The following is a 21,129-nucleotide window of genomic DNA, read 5'->3' on the forward strand; positions in this document are numbered from 1 at the left end:
TGTGTTCTAAATTATGAGATCAAAATTTTTCAAAACTGATCGTTTTTTTTACGACCTTCTTACTACATGAAGGTTTCAATACAATCTTTTAATTTTGAGGAGATGTTTCACGGCATTCAAAAGCTTATGAATTATATATTGAGATTGTGAATAAAAAGAGGATATGTAAAATGTTACATACAAATAAAATGAGGAAGATCGAATAACAAAATCAGTGATATTTTTGAATTTTAAATTTAATAAAAATAGTTTCTTTGAAGTGGATAAAAGGGGTAAGTAATTAAAAAATTTAAAAAAATTTGTACAATTTCATAATTTGTTTGATTTGAAATTTTTAAAAAATCAATATTAGTTAATTTAAATCACAATTGCGAACAATTATTTTAAATAAAATATAATATAAAAATTTAATATAACTTAAACATATTTTTAATAGATCGGATTTCTAAATGCTGCAACAAATATTTTAATTTCATGTATTTCATTTAAATTAATTGAAGTGAATAAAATTAAACTTCACGGTTCTTACTTAGCTACTTGAGCTAGTCAAAAATATTAATGCAACAATAAAAACATATTTTTTGCTTATTCATGTTTTATAAAATTAGCTAAGGTTTGCTTGCCATGAAGTTTAGCATTCCACACTTTTTCAAAATAATTTTTACTCTGTTTATGCGCTTAACATATTCCGCAGTACACTTGATTCGTATTTTAGAATTTTTATAATTTTCACATTTTTTACATTCTGCTTAAAAACCACTTTTCAGCATCAAGGAAAGGAGGATAAGGATGTTGCTTAGAAAACACAATTTGAATAACTTTCTTTTAATATTATGGAGGCCTATTTAGAAAATTAAGCGAAATATTTCATTAATATTTATTTTGCATTACCATTTTAGTTAGAATAACGAAACATGTATGTACCGTATACGTATGCATAATAGTTTTATATGTGTTCTGCATAAATCAAAGTAGCAAAATAATTTTAAATAGAAATAACACGATAAGCTAAAATATTATTAAATCTTTCATCTTTTATCTTTAAAGCTAAATTGTCTTATTTTATTTTTTATAGCAATATTTGATATGAAAGAAGTTTTAACTTATGCCGATATTATTATTGAATTACTTGTTTTTAATAGAAGAGGGTAAATAATAGTAAAACAACAAAAACCTTATTTCACTAAATAAATTTTTCGACTGACGGCAAGTGTTTTTGAGTCAAATAACAAAATATTAAAACACTTCAAATCGCCCGTTTGGTGAAACTTTAGTTTGCTCCGTTAAAACACGTGGTGTCACATCGTGACTTCAAATTTGACCTGTTCAAAGATTTAAGCTTGTCACATGCATACCAACAACTATATCTGAATAATATTTCCAAAGACCACTAACGAAGGCAACTTGGCAATACTCGAAATGGCTGTATGTTCAATTAAAAATATTTTTAATTAAATAAAATATTTGTTTTATGTAATGTTTGTTTTATGATAATAAATAAATTAGAATAAGAATGTCTTTAAATAAATTATTCTTCATAAATAAGAAAATAAAGATGTCACTTTTAAAATCGTCGTTATGATATTCGTGGTATTTTTCGTTCATTGTAGTATAAAGAATGGATTATAAAACCTACGAGCATAAGTAAAATTGAGCACTATTTGTTTAACTTATATGTAATTTTAAATGACGTGAATTGATTTTTTCCTTATCAACTATTTATATTGTAAATGCTTCGGTGTAATTTCGTGGTATCAAAATGTGGTAACTTTACCCAAACGCAATCCAAGAAGCTTGCGCCTTTTCTTAGCACTTAACTTTGTCCAAATTGTGCTGCTGCCTTCGACCAGTAAGAATTCATCGCATAAGTCATCCGTTTCTTTGGCACTAAAATAATGGTCCTCTTGGTATTTCTCGGAGCGTGAATCGCCAGATACAAAACCACTTTCCGGACGCGATAATGAAGCTGTATGCCACGGTAATTGTTGAAACCAACGCGCTACTTTAGCAGTAGATGAGAGCTGTATAGACACAAGAAAAGATTTAATCAATTTTTTTGATAAATTGTGTAAAATATGGTAAGTAAAAGTATTTCGTAAATATTACGATAAATTGGTTTTAAGTGTGGCAGAATAAAGTAAGAGTCTCTAGAAATTTGACAATAATTAATTGCTCAATTAAAAGCGAATGCTTTGTAATTTAATTTTATTTCTTTATTACTGATTACTGATTAATTTTAATACTTCAAGGGAGAATAAATAAGATGCAATAATTAGGTGAAGGTAAAAAAAAATTACCATCGCAACGTTAATTTTGCGTCAAACTCGTAAATATCAAGTGGGTAATTATTCTTATGAACCGATTGGCTGAATAACAATTTAGAAATTTTTTACAATTTCTTAGTATAATTTCAATAGTTTATTGCATTTTAATGTTGGTAAGAAAATCGGCTTATTTTTGTTTTATTGGTCCTTTAATATTCTTTATACAATTTGTTGTATTAGAAATCACTTAAATACTACTAATTATTAATCTTTTTACGACCATCAATTTAAACTTGTTGCTGACGTAACACGATATTAAAACCACGCTAGTTAATTATATCAATTTGTAGATTTTATCTGCCTGGATTCAAAATACTTTTACTTCTCATCGTTATCATCATTAATATATTTTATAAGGCTTTTATGATCTCTAATTCTCCCATCACGGCGCTTAAACTATTCGATAATTCCTCTCAATTACACTTAATCAAATGTTTTTTTTTTTATTTACTGCAATAAATAAAATCAAAAACATAATTTATACTCTTTTTGACTGAATTTATTTATATTAATAACTAAATTTGTAGAGCATATTTTAAACAGATATAATTTTTATATTTATTTACGACTTTATATAACTTCTATATAAAGTAGTTATTTCTGAACATAAAAAGTTATTAAAGTTTAGTTAAATTGAATAGAAAATTGTTACATATCCAAAATTTTTTTTTTAATTTATTTATAGTTTAAGATACCTATTTATGGTTGTTTAATTCTAATTGTATTAAAAAAAATCAAGGTATCAAGGTAAAACATTAAGTATTTAGAAATCTTTTATTTAAGTTAACTTACTCAATTCATCATTTATTTTATATTTCATATTTGTTTCTATACATATATGCTTATATACTTGCTTTATACTTAATAAACAAATTAAGCAATAATTTAATAAATATAGTATATACTATATCACTACTAAAACATCAGAATTAACAATACATATATATATATATTATATATATATATATATATATATATATATATATATATATATATATATATCTAAGTACAGATATATATACATATAAGTGTATATATTATTTTGTTGTTTTCTAAATTAACTTTAAATAATTTTGGCCTTTGCAAATTCACCCTTAATTTTTAATGTTACCAGCAATTTATATATTGTATATATATATATATATATAGCAGTGACGACGCGTGCCCTATCTGGAAGGGTGTGCGGCCCTTCTTTAATGTTGTTTTTACATGTACCAATTATATTAAAATATATGAGATCTTTTATTAATAATAACTATATTATATAAGGCAATAATATAGTCGCAATATTATATTAACAATTCATTAACAAAATAACATATTAAACAAATTAAATTAATAATTTATATATAAATTTAATATTATATCAATATGGAAGAAACAAAACTTTTCACATAATTCTCGTAACATCAAACCAACTTTTTTCAAACAAAAGAGTTTTAACTCAGAACCATACATGTTTATCCAGTGATCAAACAAAATCAAACCCACTTGCAACGTACAAATGTGCGCACAAGTACTCCGCACAGTAAGAACAGAAATTCGTGGGTGCTACTGTTAAAAGGGGAGAGACGAAATGTGATAGAAATGTATGCTGAGATGAGCTGCAAACTTCAGCCGCTCATGCAACCACTTTGGCAAATCATCATGTTGGATTCGTATGCATGCAGTTGATATTCGAATACAACAAAAATTTACTCTCATACAATTCCCACTATATAAATCTCTATCTCTGATATTACGAATGGGAGCACACGCACATTATTTTGTTCATATGCAACGTATGAATGTGCGGCCAACTTCTTTGCACACAAAGGGGAGAGACGAAATAAAATAGAAATGTTCTGTGATTTGAGCTGCAAATATATGAGCACAACTAACAAGTATAGCAGCTAACAGAAGCAAATTGATTGAGTTTTCATAGACAATTATATTTAATTGTTTTTGCTAAAACTTTAAAAAATATATATGTATATGGAAATGTAATAATTAATAATAATTCTTGATGTGAAGATACCTAATAAATTTATATACCTATGTTATTTGACATTTTGCAAATTATGTTAGGGTGTTCACCGCACACCTCCGCACCGTAGAGCAATCGTCACTGATATATATATATATTTAAGTACAGATATATATACATATAAGTGTATATATTATATTATTTTGTTATTTTCTAAATTAACTTTAAATAATTTTGGCCTTTGCAAATTCACCCTTAATTTTTAATGTTACCAGCAATTTACATCACCTATTTACTCTAAGAACATTTTCAAATAATTTTGCTACGCAATAATTGAACAATTTTTAAATCTATACAAATTTATTTATTCTAAATAGATTCTTAATAATATTGATTTATAATTTGGAATAATTTGTTGTTTATTTGATTTGGATATAAAAAATTAAAAAGTTTTGATTGTATTAGTATCGAAATTTTCTTAAAAAACACAAAAATAGATATTATTAATTCACTGATATTTATGGTAAAAAATAAACATAAAAATGATTGTTTAACATATTTATTGAAGGACTAACTTGGTAACACAGTTAATAAGTTACAGTTACTTATTAACATTTATATTAAAATACAATGTACAGAGCAGTCTGTACCTGAAATCCATTTCATATGAAAAATAGTTTTTATAATGTGTTAAGGATTGGCAATCAGGATACCGTATAAATTTAATAACATGTAAAACATCCTAATATATTACTTAAAAATAATTATTGTTAGTATGTTGTAGTCGTCTTTGTTAAAATATTTACAGCTTCATATTAAAAGATACAAGAATTATAACTTATTAACACTAACACTATCCAGGAAAAAGCAGGGTAGCCAACTTGTTAGTTTTTTTCTCTCAATTTAAGGAATTAGACTGTTTTAAATAGTTTATTCAATTTCAATGAAAAATATATTTTCTATTTTTTCAATTTAAAGAATCCTGTAAGTAATATTATATATTGAATAATTTTTATTACATATAAATGAGAATTACGATTTATACGTACATAGATAAATCCTGAAGCCGGTGATGTAAAAATATGATTATAAAGTACAATAAAATAAGTTTATAATAATTCGTAATGTAATTTTATTTATTAATTTTTATTATTAATTTTACACTACCACGAAATCCATATTCCAATTTAGGGTTTAAGAGTTTAAGTTATAAGAGCTTTTGGAATGATTTTTAGGAGAAAAAATCTTCAAATGTTGGCAACACTGTCACATAACACACACAAGATTTCAATTATCGGAATAATTCGGACCATCTATCCGTTTTGAGTATTTTGCCGAATATTTTAGAATATATAGAATATAAATGCCAACCGAATTGGTCATTATTATGTTATTTGATATGTATTTTTGGTGTATACGTTTTAAACCATTTGGTGATAATTTCACTTATATTGTGATGTAGAAACAAACACATTAAATTCATCATAAATTTTTGAAAATATACTTGATTGAAATAAAATTATAATTAAATACCAGTAAATTGCTATATTTGTTAATTAATCCAGATAATCATTAACATATACCAGAACCAGTGAAATGTTATATATATTAATTTATCGTCACAATCATTAATCTATAATATGCGGAGTAATAAATAAATAAACTTTCAAAAATAAATAAAATATCAATATGTTAACAATTTAAGTTATGTAATATAAATTTTTTAAAAGCAAGCAACCATAATTATGGCGATATTTTCTATATTACATACATATGCAAAGGAATGAAAAATAACGTATGCCAATCAAAATGGTTCGAATATTATAACAACTAATTAATATTCGAACACGAATATCTAAATACGAGTATCTAAAATGCTTTGAATATTATAAATATCCGTTTACTACGAACTATCCGAATTATTAAAATATTGTATGTGATGTAAAATTGCAGGACAGTTTTCAGGTTGAATAAGTTATAATTCTCATATGTTTTGTGGGTATGGATGTACAGGTATATAAACTATTTATTTATCTATATAGTTCCATATAGTATAAGTTGATATTTATTAGATGTAAGGTACAAGCCTTTAGAAGAACATCGATACAAGTTCTAACAAAGCTTTTTCAATTAGTCAAGTATTCAATTATCTATTGCAGATAAAACTTAATTTGCTATTATTAGATGAGATAACTTTGCAACAGGTTTTAAAAATTATCATTTTTGATATAACTATCTAGTAAATAAAGTTTTTTTTTTAAATTTTTAAAATTTGAGACATAAAGTCAAATGTAGAACGTAGTGAAAGATCAAATTGTCTTGTGTAATTGGATATTTAACACATAATATATTTCATATCGTTTACACATTCGTAACAATTCTATGTTCTAGTATAATCAAATAATTGTGGTCAGGTACACATTTTGGCAAATGTTCAAATAAAAAGTAATAATTGAAATCATATAACTAACAGAGAAAAATGGTTATTTGCAAACACTATTAAAATATATATTTTCATAATATTCATTATATTAGGCATTCCAATGAAATAATTAATTTTATTTAATTATATCAAATTTATATTGACAACTAATGTGATTATCAATTTAAAACGTATACCTTTCAAATCACTAAAATATATAAATATTGTAATTAATATTTATTTTTAAAATTTATTTCAAAATTAAGTTAAGGCATTTTAATTATTTAATTCTAGTATTTTACAAAGCTTTAATACTGTGAAAACAATATTTGTTTTAATGAAAATTTAAAAAATAGATTAGTAAAACTAAAATTCTAAATTAATCTTAAGTATAAATTGATATTTAACAGTTAAATTATAATAATAATACAAAAAAATTTTTGTGTAAAATAAAAGATAAATTTCAACCATAAACACGAAACATAGTTAATTAACAATAATACATTTGATCAGTAATCGATTGAACGTAACACTGATTATTTACATCCAGCATAAGAAACTTTTTCAACTTTAATAAGTTAACAATTTTTTTTGTTAATATAGAATAATAATAAATAAATAAATTTAATACATAGAATTAAATACAAGAGAAAATAATATATATATAGATTAATTATATTTTCGTTTACTTGTCATTTATTAAATTAATCAATATATTAAAGTTAATTGCATTTACTAATGTGAGCAAGGCTTTTTAGAAGGACATTTTAATATTAAACCTTACAGATTATTTAATATTTGGTAAAACCTCGAAAAATACTTATGAATTCAAAAAAATGTTTTTTGGTTAAAAGAGGTTAAGTTTTCTACACTTAATGAGCTATTGGTGTTTACAGCCTTAGTAAAATTTCTGGTATTCCTATTTAGTAGTGTGCCTCGCCCAAGCGGTTCTTTGTACGTGGCTCATCATTTGACTCCGATTAGGCACTTTCTCACTAGTGCTACGTGTTATAAAACTGGGTGTAGCTGAAAGCTTACGTTGATTTGTCACATTACCAGCTTCATCGGTCACTTTAAGCATGACCGTATTAAAGCGCTGCTCATTGTTGTTGATATTAGCACAATTAGGACGTGATGATGGCGAGTCCAGTGTGGATGATGAATGCGAGCTACTTTCCCGCGTACCGGATGTGGTTGCGATGTTGCTAGTGGAAACTGCAGCATTTATTTTCATCATTTGCTCATCTAGATTATTTAAATTTTTATCAATGCTTAAACGCATTTCATCGGTGATTGGACTATTTGAGTATGAATTTCTGTTTAATGTGCCCATTGGCGAAGGCGTTAAATTACTAAGCAGACTAGATGTACTCAGAAAATTATTGTTATTATTCGATGGACTGCATGACATTGGATTAACAAAGAAATAGGAATTTTGTGATGTCTGTGGTGTAACCGTTCCGGGTAATGGAGAAGCTCGCAATGCAAGTGACGTTGATGTGCTTGCCCCTAAATTAAGAGCTTGAATACGATTCAATAGTTCTTGATTTAGTTGAAATAGATCCTTGTTAGCTGTATCTTGCTGTGGTTGGGTACTTTGCAGATTCAACTGATGCAATTGACTATTGATGTTCTGCAATTGATTCATCGAGTGAAATGGACTGGTGGAAAGTGTGCCAGTATTATTGTTATTATTGGCAGTAGATACATTCAAATGCAGCTGAGATTGTTGTAATATTGTGGCGGGTGTGGGTGGTGTGAGTGGCTGTGATGTTTGTGGTTGTTGTTGGGAATTTTGTTGTGCCTGCTGCGTTAAATTTGCATTGATATTTTGAAAATTTTGTAAATTTTGACTTTGTTGATTGAGGCCGCTGAGCTGTTGGCTCAACGTTGTTATTTGTTGATTTAATGATCCCAAATTGTTAATTTGTTGATTAATGGCAGCCAAGTTATTGTTGTTACTTGCAGTCTGTAGAAGGATGGGCAACTGACTCTGCACGATGTCATTAAATAAAAATAACAGATTCCATTATAATTTTTTTAGTTAATTTCTTATTTTTTTATTTGAACACAAACACTGAGCCGCAAAAGGTAAAAATCAGCACAAAGACAGAACGCAAACAAAATCAGTACATTCTTTTTAATAATTTTTTTATAAGACAAGAAAATTTCATGCAACATGCTTGGATTTATACAGAACATTAATAAAATGAAAATTATTTCAAGTAATTATTTTTTAACTTTTAATTGGTCTCTGAGACAATACAATTTGCAAAGCTTTTCGTATTTTTATATTTTCAATATTGTAATTTTTAGGATTATGGTTTTAATATGTTTCTTCTTTTATTCAATTTTGGCCTGATTGAATGAGATGTCTCAATATTGTTTATTTAGGTTCTATCATGTAAAATGAGATATGAATTTTTACTTAAAAAAATAGTAAACATTAAACAATTTGGCATTTTTATATATATTATTTTAATTCTATTAACAAAATAAATAGAAAAATGCAAAATTTTCTTTATTTCTATTTAGACTATATTGATGAAGTTGACTTAAAAGTACCAATTTTAATTAATTGTATTTTAATAAATTTAAAGTCTTAACCATTTCTATTAAATTACTACTTCTTTAGAGCTACAAAAACTGTATTTCATAAAAAATTCTAGTGGGTAATGGTATGACTACAATTATCTTAGTATATTAACAGTAGTCAATTTTGATATTTTATACATAAATCTTTACATATATTATTCTTTCTAATTTATTTTTAGTTTAAGTACTATATTATTAAAAATTGTGATAGTTGACTGTTGTAAATATTTATTGCTAGATTTGCAATATATAAGCACATAAGCTAAAAATGTAACCAAATTAAAAATTTAAATAAATTTCAATTAGCAATTGTGACTCTTTAAAAATTTAAAAAGTGATGAACTAAATAAATAAATTTCAAAGCATGCCACACAGTTAGAGAAAAACTCAAAGCAAAACAAATAATTTTTTATAAACCAAATTATATATAGAATTTTTCGAATACACTTGAATTACCTGTGGCGCCATAGCAATATTGGCCGATGTCAGCCCCGTAGTTTGTTGGTCAGTGTAACCACCCAAAGACGCCAAATGCTCGAGTAATTCGCGATTTTGCTGCAACAATTGTTGTGTGCGTGCCTAATAAAGTACAAAAGATATTTTTTAGATAAATTTTCATAAATAAGCTCTTAAACGAAAATTAATTATTTTTGCCTAAAATTCGAAGAATCGTCAATTCATGACATATTACCTGAGCTTCCATACGAAGATTCGTCTCCGAAATTAACTGCTCACGCACAAAAAGCAATTGCGCCATAGTTTGGCGCGTTTGCAGCGCCTGTTGTTCAAGTTGTTCCTTCAGTTTCATTATTTCACGACTAGGCGAAGAGGGTGTGGTGGGCGATTTGTCATCATCAGTCTGCAAAGTAATTATTTTTCAATAATTAATTAAATACATAAACATTACTTTAAAATAAATATCCGCACACGAATACATCAGAGCTATCAATCACAGATGCACGTTGTTGAATATCTGTAACATTTCCGACTTGGAATTGTTTACTTTCTTTAAAGATTTAAAGATTTAATGGAACCAATCAGGCAATATTCAATAAATAAACAATAGCAAATTTAAGAATAGAAAGATTTATTAATTTGGTTTTGAAATTAATGAATGCGATTTCACAATTTGACTCAAAACTCATTTTGAAGTTATTTATTTTCTGATATTTTTTTTCTATTGAAATTGAAATATTTGTTTTTGGAAATTCATAATTTTAGTGTAAAAATAAGGTAGGTGTTCTTCAGGTTTTCTTCTAAATTTTACAATATTTAAAGCGTAAATATTTGTGCGAGAATATTCATTTAAGCTAATTAACCAACTAATACTGTATTTAACTTCAGCATAAATCGACGAAGCTATTCATCATCGTTAGCCAGCAGCAAATTAGGTTGCAGTAATGGTACAGACCAAGCAAACAATGCGCATAAATTACTTATTATAAAAGCAAATTCATCAAAATATTTCATTTAATTTTGATAGAAAATTATTTAATTTTCAATGTGACGGCGGACAGCATTTCGAAATTTTGTTTGTAAACAAAAATTATTTTAGCGTATATTTTATTTTTAAAGTTGTGTTTTGCTATTTTTAAAATCGTAAAATCTAGACAAAGGTAAAAAAAAATTTCAAAGGTTAGCAGAAAATTAGTGGAACAATAACAAGAAATTCCTCATTCAAATGGACCTGTTCCAAAAATGATCACAATCCATATTTCTAGAATTAGGTGCTATGCTACATAAAATATTACTAAATAGCCCATCTGGAATGAAATATAAAATAACTTTCAAAAACATTTCAATAATATAAACACATAACAATTTTAGAAGTTCGTATGATGTAAAACAGAAAAAGAAAACTTTAAGTGAAAGTAATATGATTGCTTTAAATATACACAGTAACAACAAAAGACATATATGGGAATATGCCAGCGCTCTTAGGCCACAAGTCGAGACAGTAATCACGTGTTAAATTAAATGTATAAAGTTTGTGAAATATTCCAAACATTTTGTAAATTATATAAGGCAAATCATTTTGGATTCTTTGTATTCTAGTAAACGCCCAAGACGCATATAAGTATACGATATAAAACAATGGAGGCACCGCCTTACTAAACATTTCGCAACTTTTCTTCTAACTTACTGGCCAACTTACTGATTATTATTTATTTATTTATTAAGACTTGCATGGCGTCACATGATTTCAATTGATTCTATACTGGGTATAGGCTAACTACAAATTGCCTCCATCTTTGCTTTCTTACTGCCACTTCTTTGAGCCCAACAATATTGATGTATGATCTATCCAGGTCTGTGGATTGGCTGTTGATTTCCTTTAGTGTTGATCTGTGCCAGGTAATTTTAGGCCTTTCTCCTCTTCTTCTGCCTTGCGGATTATACGTAAGGGTTTGAAAACCAAGTTCACTCAACGGCTTTCGTGTGTGATCAATCTAGTCAAACTTTCTTTTGCGGATATTTATGTTGATGTCGTTTGTATTCGTTTTGTCCTACAGTTGATGGTTTGAAATTCGGTTTGGTCAAAAGATGCGTAATATTTTCCGAAGGAATCGGTTTACAAAAGCTCACAGTATAGATAAAACATTAACCTGTAAATACTATATCTACATATTGTGTTCATTTTTGTAAATGCGCCAATCTCCTTACATATTCTTGCACTCACGTCCTGCATATTACCACCATCAATAGCAACTACATTTCCCAATATCGAAATTCATTCACTTATTCCACAATTTGATATTGAAGTTCGAGTCGGTCATTGCATGTTGTGTTAATTTGCATTTCTTTGGTTTTATATGCATTGGTCATAAGCCCAACTTTTGCCGCTTCCGCTTCCAGATTTTCAAGTTTTCGCTACATATCGGTAAAACGATGTGCCAATTCGCATTTATCGTCTGCATAATCCAAAGATTCTAGTGAGTCATTTGTGTCTAAAGGGCTCCAAACGATGACACGACCATCATTTTCCATGTTTAGAAACAGCATCGATAACGATTTAAAACAGCACGGGTGACATGACATCCAACATTTTATCTTCATGCATTGCTGAACATTCAAAACCGTCGTAATTGCTTCGTATAAAGGAGTTATTTTCTCCAAGATACTGATGTTATGCATCTCCACCTAAATACACTCGCAGCAAATTGAGTCGAATGATTTTAATTTTTTTCTCTTCAACGAAAAAGTTCAATGATGAGTGAACGCATCTCATTAGACTGTTCAATGATGATTCTTAAAGTGCTAATCTGGACAATGCATGAGCTATTACTCCAAAAGTCTGCTTGTTCTCCTTGCAGTTTAGGGTCAACAATGAAGATGGTCGACGAAGTAGACCGAAATATTTGTTAATAAAATATATCATATTGATATTTTTATTTAATTTAAAGTTTGTTTTTTATATAATATAAGTTATTATAAAAAAATATAAATTTAAAAACACGACCCAAAACCCGGCAAAATTTAAAACGTCATTATGTTTTATGATTCGTCACAAAATTTTCTTTATGAACTTTATGAACACTTTCATCACGACGCAAAGTAATGCCTCGCCGTCGATCGTTTGTCTTAATCTTTGCATTATTATACTTTGCACATATCATTGCGTGGTGCTTCTTCGGATAGTGAACTCACATGTGGGTATTTGCTACCAGTAAGTGGTGGTCTGAAGCTATACCTGCACCACATTTGCTACGCACATCAGAGCGACAATTGCTCCATTTCGCACTGACACATACGTGATCTACCTGATTTTCAATAACAACATCTGGGGAGACCCATTTTAATATGTGCTTATGTTCATGTAGAAACAATACCCCGCCAATTATAAGTTCGATAGTGCCATAGTATTCTATAAGTGGCTATTCTTAAATTGGGTAAATGATTACAGGTAAAATATTAACGCGGTTTACTGCCAAATTTTGGTGCAGTCGAACCATCTTTTCTTCTTGAAAAGAATTCTAATTTGTTTTAAATTTCGCCAAAGTACAATGGCTTCAATTTCATTATCTGTCACATGAAATCGATAGTTAAGTTTATCATTGAAAAATTTTGCATTGCACTCCTTTTATTAATATGGATACTTATTAATCCGTATCATCCATCATCATTAACTTTGTTTACCAAATATTTAGTATACTCTCTTTTCTAACATGTGTGATGAATCGTCCTTTTTGTATAATTTGATCCAAGCTTTTAAAATATTTTCACTAAGGAAATGTGTAATTCTGGTTTAATATACTTGCTGGAAATTAAGTACTTTATGCGATTTGTGTAGATGGTAAATCTGGAGTTACTAATCACAAATCTCAACTCCCACCTTAGAAATTTTGGTACTAAAATTCGGTTATGGACTCATGCAGTCTGTAGCTAATCCAAGATCTATTTTGACTAAGCCACTATCTTTCTTCTTGAACAAAAGCCTAAATTCGTAATTATATACACACAAACACACAAACTTTTCAAACGTTACCACGCTTAGGCATATTGTAGGCGTTAATGCAATTAGGCCTATTATTTTATCATTATTATTGTTTAGTTATATCGTGTATATTATATTTCAGTTAGTGTCTTCATCAGAAAGTCATTTAAATTCAATTCACTATAACATTTTTCAATTCTTATGACAACTACCTTGAATAATCCAGGGTTATGTTATAATCGTAAGGGGCTGAACAATAGGCCTTCTGGTCACAGTCCTATGCTTTTAAAACTCATGTTAGAAAATATGTATTATTTTTTTAATAATATTCACATTTAGAATTCTTTTAAAAAATAACCTGACTTTTTTGATATAAAAATGAAAATGACCAAATTTGGTGAAGCAAATTAAAGTGCAAACAGTTCAGAAATGCAGTATATTTCCTATTTAATTGTAATTTTTTAAATACATATTAGTATTAACGTATGTGACTCGCTTTTAAATTAATGAAGAAAGAATCAACTAATTAATAAGAGTCTTTGCAAAATTAAGAAGATATGGAATTGTCTCCACAAAAAAAAGATCTGCTTAAACAGTTAAAGTTTAACTTAGCGCAACATACAGTGAAGCGAATAACGTAAACTATCCAGAAACCTGCTTATATATCAGGAAGACGTTGCTATATCTTACAGTATTACAACGTCAATCTAGAGAAATCTTTTCTATTTCTAAAAATCATAGAAAGTTTTTGCTTGAAATTGCAAAAATTAAATTTTTGAAAATTCTTGATATTGCTCGTCTAACCATATTATGGATATTTATAGTGAGCATTAGTTTTGTAAGATTTTTTTGTATGGTAGATCCATTCTTCGCCAAATTAGAGCAACACTATGACGTTCACTAAGCGTGGTTATGTGTTGTCTCACTAAATATGAAGTTTTAATAGCCGGATTATAGTTTTACGATTTAATAATATAGTACTGTTATTTCCGAAAGTATGGTCTGTCATAAGCACGTCATGTGGAAACTCCCCAATTACACTTACTGGCCACTTACAGAAAATGGAAAATCGATTCAAATACTTAATGTTCAAACTTAGGTACAACGAAATTAAAACTAATTTAAAAACTTATTTAATTTGGGACCAAGAAAACTTTTTCTTTTGTTATAATTTTCATTGAACTTGATCACAAATGTTCAAGCGTATCAAAGAAAAGTGTGTAAACTTTTGAAATTGTTTACTTACGCCGCTTTGAGTTGAGTTCCTTTTGTATAACATAAAAGATTAAATTTATTTATTTATAGGCGATTTGTTTACACCTCAGCGATGATATTGAATTTTGGAAAATTTTATAAAAAGCTTAAGCAAAATGCACGAATTTAAATATCCAATCATTGATTTATAAATTTAAAATAAAAGACACTATAGATAGACTTACCAAAACACTTCCAGATTTGCGTACATTCAGATTTGTTTGTGGTACCAATTCCAAATAGTTTGGTCTCTGTGGTGGATTGATATCTGGCGTTACAGTTAATTGCTCTGAAAATATAAACGAAACATTCTATCAATTATATTTACACCGTACTTTGTGTCTAATATAATTTCGTATATTGTAAATTTAATACATTTCAATTGCTATAACATTTATTTCAATACTTAAATAATTTTGTTTATCTTTTAGTTTTTACAATATACTCGTATTTGTTTAGTTTTGTGATAAAACTTCATTTAATATCAAGGTAAAGCATAATTTATATTTAATGTAAACAATTTTACTGAAAACATAAATAGAATTAAAATAAATTAGTATAATTAACATGTATATATTCAACAATATTTATTTATTACTCTAATTTAGAACAAAATGGTTATATATATATTCCTTTCTATTGTAAGTATATAAACATTTTCAATATATGCAAATAAATATACACATGGGGATGAAGTGTGGAAATTATAAATTAATTAAGTATATTTTTAAAATATTATGTAATTTTTCATTTTAGTAAATATTTGTTGGCATCAAAGCAACAGGCAATACGAGGGCTGCCTCGTCTTTTAAGTCTTTCGCCTAACAATAAGAATAAGTGGTTAATCAGTAAAAATGTTTTTTTTTTGTTTTTTTTGAAGTATTCTCCATGGTGATCAATACATTTTTGCATTCGATTAAATTAATTTTCAAACAATTTTGTCACTCTTGAAGTTGATATCTTTAAAACCAGGTTTTTGAAACTCTTACCACACTTTTTTTGTCTTTAATTTTTGTGTTAAAGTTTAGGAACAAGAAGTAATTGCGTGCCAAGGCGAGACTGTAAGGCGGATAATCCATCAATCGACGTTTTGAGAGCCTCAATCAACATGTTCAAGGAAAGTTGGTTCTAGATTTCTTCTTGTGAATCATATTTATATTATTACCCTAATATTGCAAGAATATAGTGATTGTGATCACTAAAATGCATCCGCTCAACAGAGACATGAAGTTAAAGAACATTTTGTTCTATTAGTTTATTAATTAAGTTCCCTGGCTCTCTTATGACTATGATACGAATTTCAGCCTACCGCAATAAATGTATGCTCATGACATTAAATAACAGTGTGAAGGTAGGCAGTGAATGTAGCTACTGGGAGGTTAACACACAAAAGTAAGTGCGATACCCATATCAGCATTTCGCCAATTAAAATTAATTTTGAAGATTTCGGTGCTGAATTGATTTTTGAATATAACCAAAATAATATCTAACTATATAGAAACAATTTAATTATTTATTAACCAAAACCAAAAATAGAGATTTAAGGAGAATTCAAATGCTTATAATTCATGTATTCATGTATATTATATATAATTTTGTTAAAATGATATATAATTCAAAAATTTAAAAATACGTAATATGTTTGCTTCGACGCTTCTTCGAACGTCCATCTGTTTCAAAAGAAATTATTTTGATATATTCCTAGAATTTTTTAAGTGCCTAAACGTTGTGTTGAAATATTTTCGGGTTTAGTTGCGTCGAAAGAAGAGGTATGGTGTGTTCATGTGATCTACATGTTATGATGCATCACTTGATATGTACGTGATTTCCCGCCCCATAGTTACAGTTACAATTATGTGTTATGCGCTAAGTTGATGAGAAGTCGTATGATGTTATAGTTGTGATGATTATAATAAATTCAAAATGTGACCAAATAATATATTGAACTGCTCGTTTATTTTTTATATATACGATTAATATACATTGTACATACATAGGTATGTATATGCCATAATACATTCCATCTTCTCTGAAAATTTCGACTTATTTATTTTTAAATATTTTTCTTCTGCATGTGTATTAATGATGTCGCTGCTGTTTAAATGTTGTGAATTTTTGGCAGCAACTCACTAAAATAATTTATTTTTATTTATTTATTTATTTATTTTTGATGACGTCAAACTCTACCTTGTTCTCGAAAACAAAGCAAAATTGTTTAAGCAAAAATGAAAAGCATAATACTCGTAATTTCATTGTTGTTGTTTGAGTTTTATTTCGCAAACGCAAAATACAGACTGTTCAATCATTTATTTCAAGATAATCATTAATTTTGCCTGTGCTATAGAAGGTAATAGTCTTAGAGGTGCCGGCCCATAATATACGATCTATTGTTCGTAGATTGCACATTTACCAATAATATTTTTGTGTTTAGAAATGAGATAGGTTTTTGACATTTTTGATAAGTGAGCTAAATTCTAAAAAAAACTGAATTTCAAGAAATTTCAGCTTATAATATTGCAGCTAATGTGTAATATTGCAGCTACTTTTCAAATAAAATAATTTTTTTAGTATATAAGAGAAACAGAACTTTTTTAAAATATGTAAGTATATAGTAACATCATCTATGGACCCTTACATGCGTATATGTTTTATTAACAAAATTTATTGATATTTGGACTTATAGGAATGATGATTTTATTTCATCATAAAGTATAAACGTAATAAGCTCTTGTTCGATACTTTCGTACTGCCATACTAATATTTACTGTAAGTTAAAGATTTATGTTACGGACGTTTATATTTGTTAATACATGTACTCATTACAAAGCCCTATTTTGTACAAAGTTCTATTTGCTTTGGATTACAATTTATATCCGAATGTATTATATTTGTATATGAATGTATATATAATGAGGTGGACAAGAATTGATGAATATATTAAGGGAAACAGAACACAAGTTTTAAGAATGTAAACTTATATAAATTTAATATATTATATATTAATAATTTTCATACATAACATTTAATTTATATTAATTTTTTTTTTTTGGAACACCATTACCTTTCTTTCCAATCTCATCATCGCTTAACTGCTGCTCCGATATGCGATCTACGTCAAGCAGCTCCGATGAGGCATCTGATCGTTCATCGTTATGATCCACGGAATTTTTGTGAAGATTAAATTTGTGACATACTTCGAAGGCTTGGCCGACTGTGCGAACAATGCGCATTGCTTGTGACTGTAAATATACAAAGTTTTATTAATGTCATTCATTATGATTTGTTAAAATTACACATCTATTTCAAAAATTTTTTTGAAAGAAAAGAAAACAAAAAACGGCTATTCTAAACATTTTCCAAAGAAATTGTACATAAATTTAATTAATTTTAAAATTAAATGTCTTCCTGATATACACACTTTACTATCGCAAACTAACGCAATCTTTTATTAAAATTGCTTAAATTAATGAGACACTCTTTTTCCCATTACCTCAAATTCATTATTATCCATAAAACCACAACCTGGTGTTTCGCCTGACATATTATTGCATTTTGCAAAGCGACTATCTTGAGCCGGTGACTTGCTTAAATTATCACAGTTGCCATTATTGCCACTTTTAATAACCACAGCAGTAGGAGTAGTAGGCACTTCTATATAACCGCCATCCACAGCTCCACCAACTGGAACAACTTTACTATTACCACCACAAACACCACAACCACCACTGTGTGTACCACAATGGCTGTGCTGGGTGGGTGAGCTAAGACGACGTGTTCTATTCCTTTCCGCTACAACAGGTTCACGAAACGACAGCTTTTTGCGTGGTTTGTCAGTTTTAGGGCGTTCAAAAGTCATGACACCAGCACCACTCGACAAGTTGCTCGTAGCGCCATTATTATCGAATTGTGCGCTATCATAAAAACCATCAGTTAATGATTTTCTTCGTCGCATTTGCACGCGTTGCTCAGAGCGCTGATAAAGTTGATTATGGCGTCGGCCGAGCTCAGGTGTCGTTATTAGATTGGGATAGGTTTCTATTGGCGAAGTATTTTGTCGCTGCAGTAAACTACGTTTTCCGATAATATTGCTACAAGTATCGTTTAACGCTTTTGATGGGTGATAATTACGTTGATTTGAATAACTTCCCGACACAGCATGATTATTGTCCATTATATCTATTGCTGTAGACTTTGTTGACTTTGGTGTTGTTTCTAGTGACAGCTTTTTTAGTTTGAGCCGCGCTTTAAGTACAGAATTTTCTGAATGTTCATTTTGCACACCTTCCTTTTCATAATTAGTGTCATGATTTGGTGATAATTTTCTATTACCTTTAGTGTGTCCAGTGTATCCTATACTCTTACTTATTTCCTGATTGACCGGAAGTTCCTTTTTTATTAAATACACAGTATTTTCATCATTGAAGAGTATGTGTTTGTTGTTGTGACTATGCAAATCACCAGTGTGAGTAGCGTTTGTACTAATGGATGTGGTTGTGTTTCTAGTAGTAGTGATGTTACTGTGTACTGATTCGTTGACGAAATGTGTTTGCGCATCATTTTGGTACTGTATACCATTAGTATTATAGCCATCCTGATGATCCAGCTCATTACTACCAAAAAAATAATCATCATCATCTTCTGCTGCTGCCAAATTTAAACGATAATCATTTCTATTTCTTATAATATTTTCGATGAATGTATCATCTATAAACGTAGAGCGACCATGTATCTGTTTCTCAGCTGCATCCTGTTTTTCAACACAATCGATTAGCTCATTTATGTCTAAGCTTTTATTGCGTGCTATTATTTGTTTAGTCTTGCGTTGTGTGTCCTTTTTTGAATTGTTGCTACTGGAATCAGACACCTTTTCCTTATTAGTTTTATCACTAAGTATATCACGTATCACTCCACCGCCACTACGAAATATATTGCGATGGTAGTGTGCAGTGCTGTCTTTTTTCTCATCTTGTATTAAATTTGTGCGTGTTGTGATAGCAGTAGTAGGTTTTTCAGTTGTTTTTTTGCTACGTGTCCAAGGTAGAAAATCGAATGCTTTTGTAATCGGACTACGGTTTACGCTTGGTCCCTCCGATGTGCTACGGTTGCGCCACAAACTACGTTTAGCTGGAGGCGTAGTTGTGGGTTGATTTTTAGAATTTGTTTTTCTCATTAGACTGGGTGCTGCCATATCTTGCTTCATTTTTGCAAATTTACACACACCAATAGTCCATTCAAGTTCAAAGTTTCTTGTAAAATACAACGTACCCTGCAAGGTAACATTAAATCGACGCCTCTCTTAAAATACTGCAAGCAATATAAATTTCACTTGTGCCTTCAATCTGGTTTTTGTTGCATACTTATTTTAATAATTAAATTTAAATTCTCTATTTCGTTTATTAAATTAAAGTTGTCAAATTTCATTCGTACATAAACGTTGCCAATTGTGTGAGATTTCAGCAAAATATTTTTCCGTGATTTGCTAATAAAGTTGAAGGACGTACATTGGATTTTAGTTATTATATTAGAAATTTCTCATCACTTATTATTGTTATTATTGTTTACTAAAGTGCTTGCTTTTTAATTGTTGATTTAACAATTTTGAAACTATTAATATTAATTAAAACTTTCATCAAGCATATATCTATCCAGTTCACACCTTCGCAAAGTTTATTCACTTGTGTCGATATTTTGGGATCAATTTTTTTTTACTTTAACAAACACAAAATGTTTTTTAATTTCTAATATTGTTTTTATTTTACTTATGGTTTTTCATTATTTTATTTATAACGCATTAACAGTTTTGTAGTGTGCTGATTTTTACAAATTTTTGCCCGCATATTTGCAACTAAATAATTAATATTTACTTTAAGTTTATAGTCCAATTTATTAAAAGCAATATTTTTAAATTATGCAAAATCTACTCCTGATTTTATGGTCTACTAACCCGCATCGAAATAAACAATGTTCCAAAAATGTCAGCCAAAAAAGCAAACAGCATGTATGGAATACTGACAGCAAAAGTAAACATATTCCACGGATAGATTCGTGTATTGTAAGGGTCAGCATTTATTTTATTTTAGTTAGTATATACTCTAAATACACTTCTAGAGAAACTCAAAAGTAGTAAGTAACG

At 28.5% G+C, this 21,129-nt stretch overlaps 1 protein-coding gene across 2 annotated transcripts; it reads right to left on the minus strand.

Annotated features, from left to right (window-relative positions):
• Positions 1 to 1,489: 1,489 nt before the first annotated feature.
• On the minus strand, positions 1,490 to 20,682 carry LOC119670825. Of its 2 annotated transcripts, none has more exons than XM_038081255.1 (6): positions 18,487 to 20,682; positions 18,058 to 18,235; positions 15,182 to 15,285; positions 9,999 to 10,166; positions 9,764 to 9,886; positions 1,490 to 2,021 (listed from the first exon to the last, which is right to left on the minus strand). In XM_038081255.1, the coding sequence occupies exons 1-6, from the start codon at positions 20,194 to 20,196 to the stop codon at positions 1,755 to 1,757; spliced, it is 2,550 nt and encodes an 849-aa protein (XP_037937183.1). In that variant the 5' UTR covers positions 20,197 to 20,682; the 3' UTR covers positions 1,490 to 1,754. The 2 variants fall into 2 exon arrangements, with proteins under 2 accessions (XP_037937183.1, XP_037937175.1); XM_038081247.1 differs by lacking the exon at positions 1,490 to 2,021 and adding an exon at positions 7,436 to 8,705 and having other exon boundaries at positions 18,487 to 20,681.
• Between the last annotated feature and the right edge of the window lie 447 nt (positions 20,683 to 21,129).

Source organism: Teleopsis dalmanni, chromosome 1 (genome assembly GCF_002237135.1).
Source record: "Teleopsis dalmanni isolate 2A chromosome 1, ASM223713v2, whole genome shotgun sequence".
NCBI classification, from domain to species: Eukaryota; Metazoa; Arthropoda; class Insecta; order Diptera; family Diopsidae; genus Teleopsis; species Teleopsis dalmanni.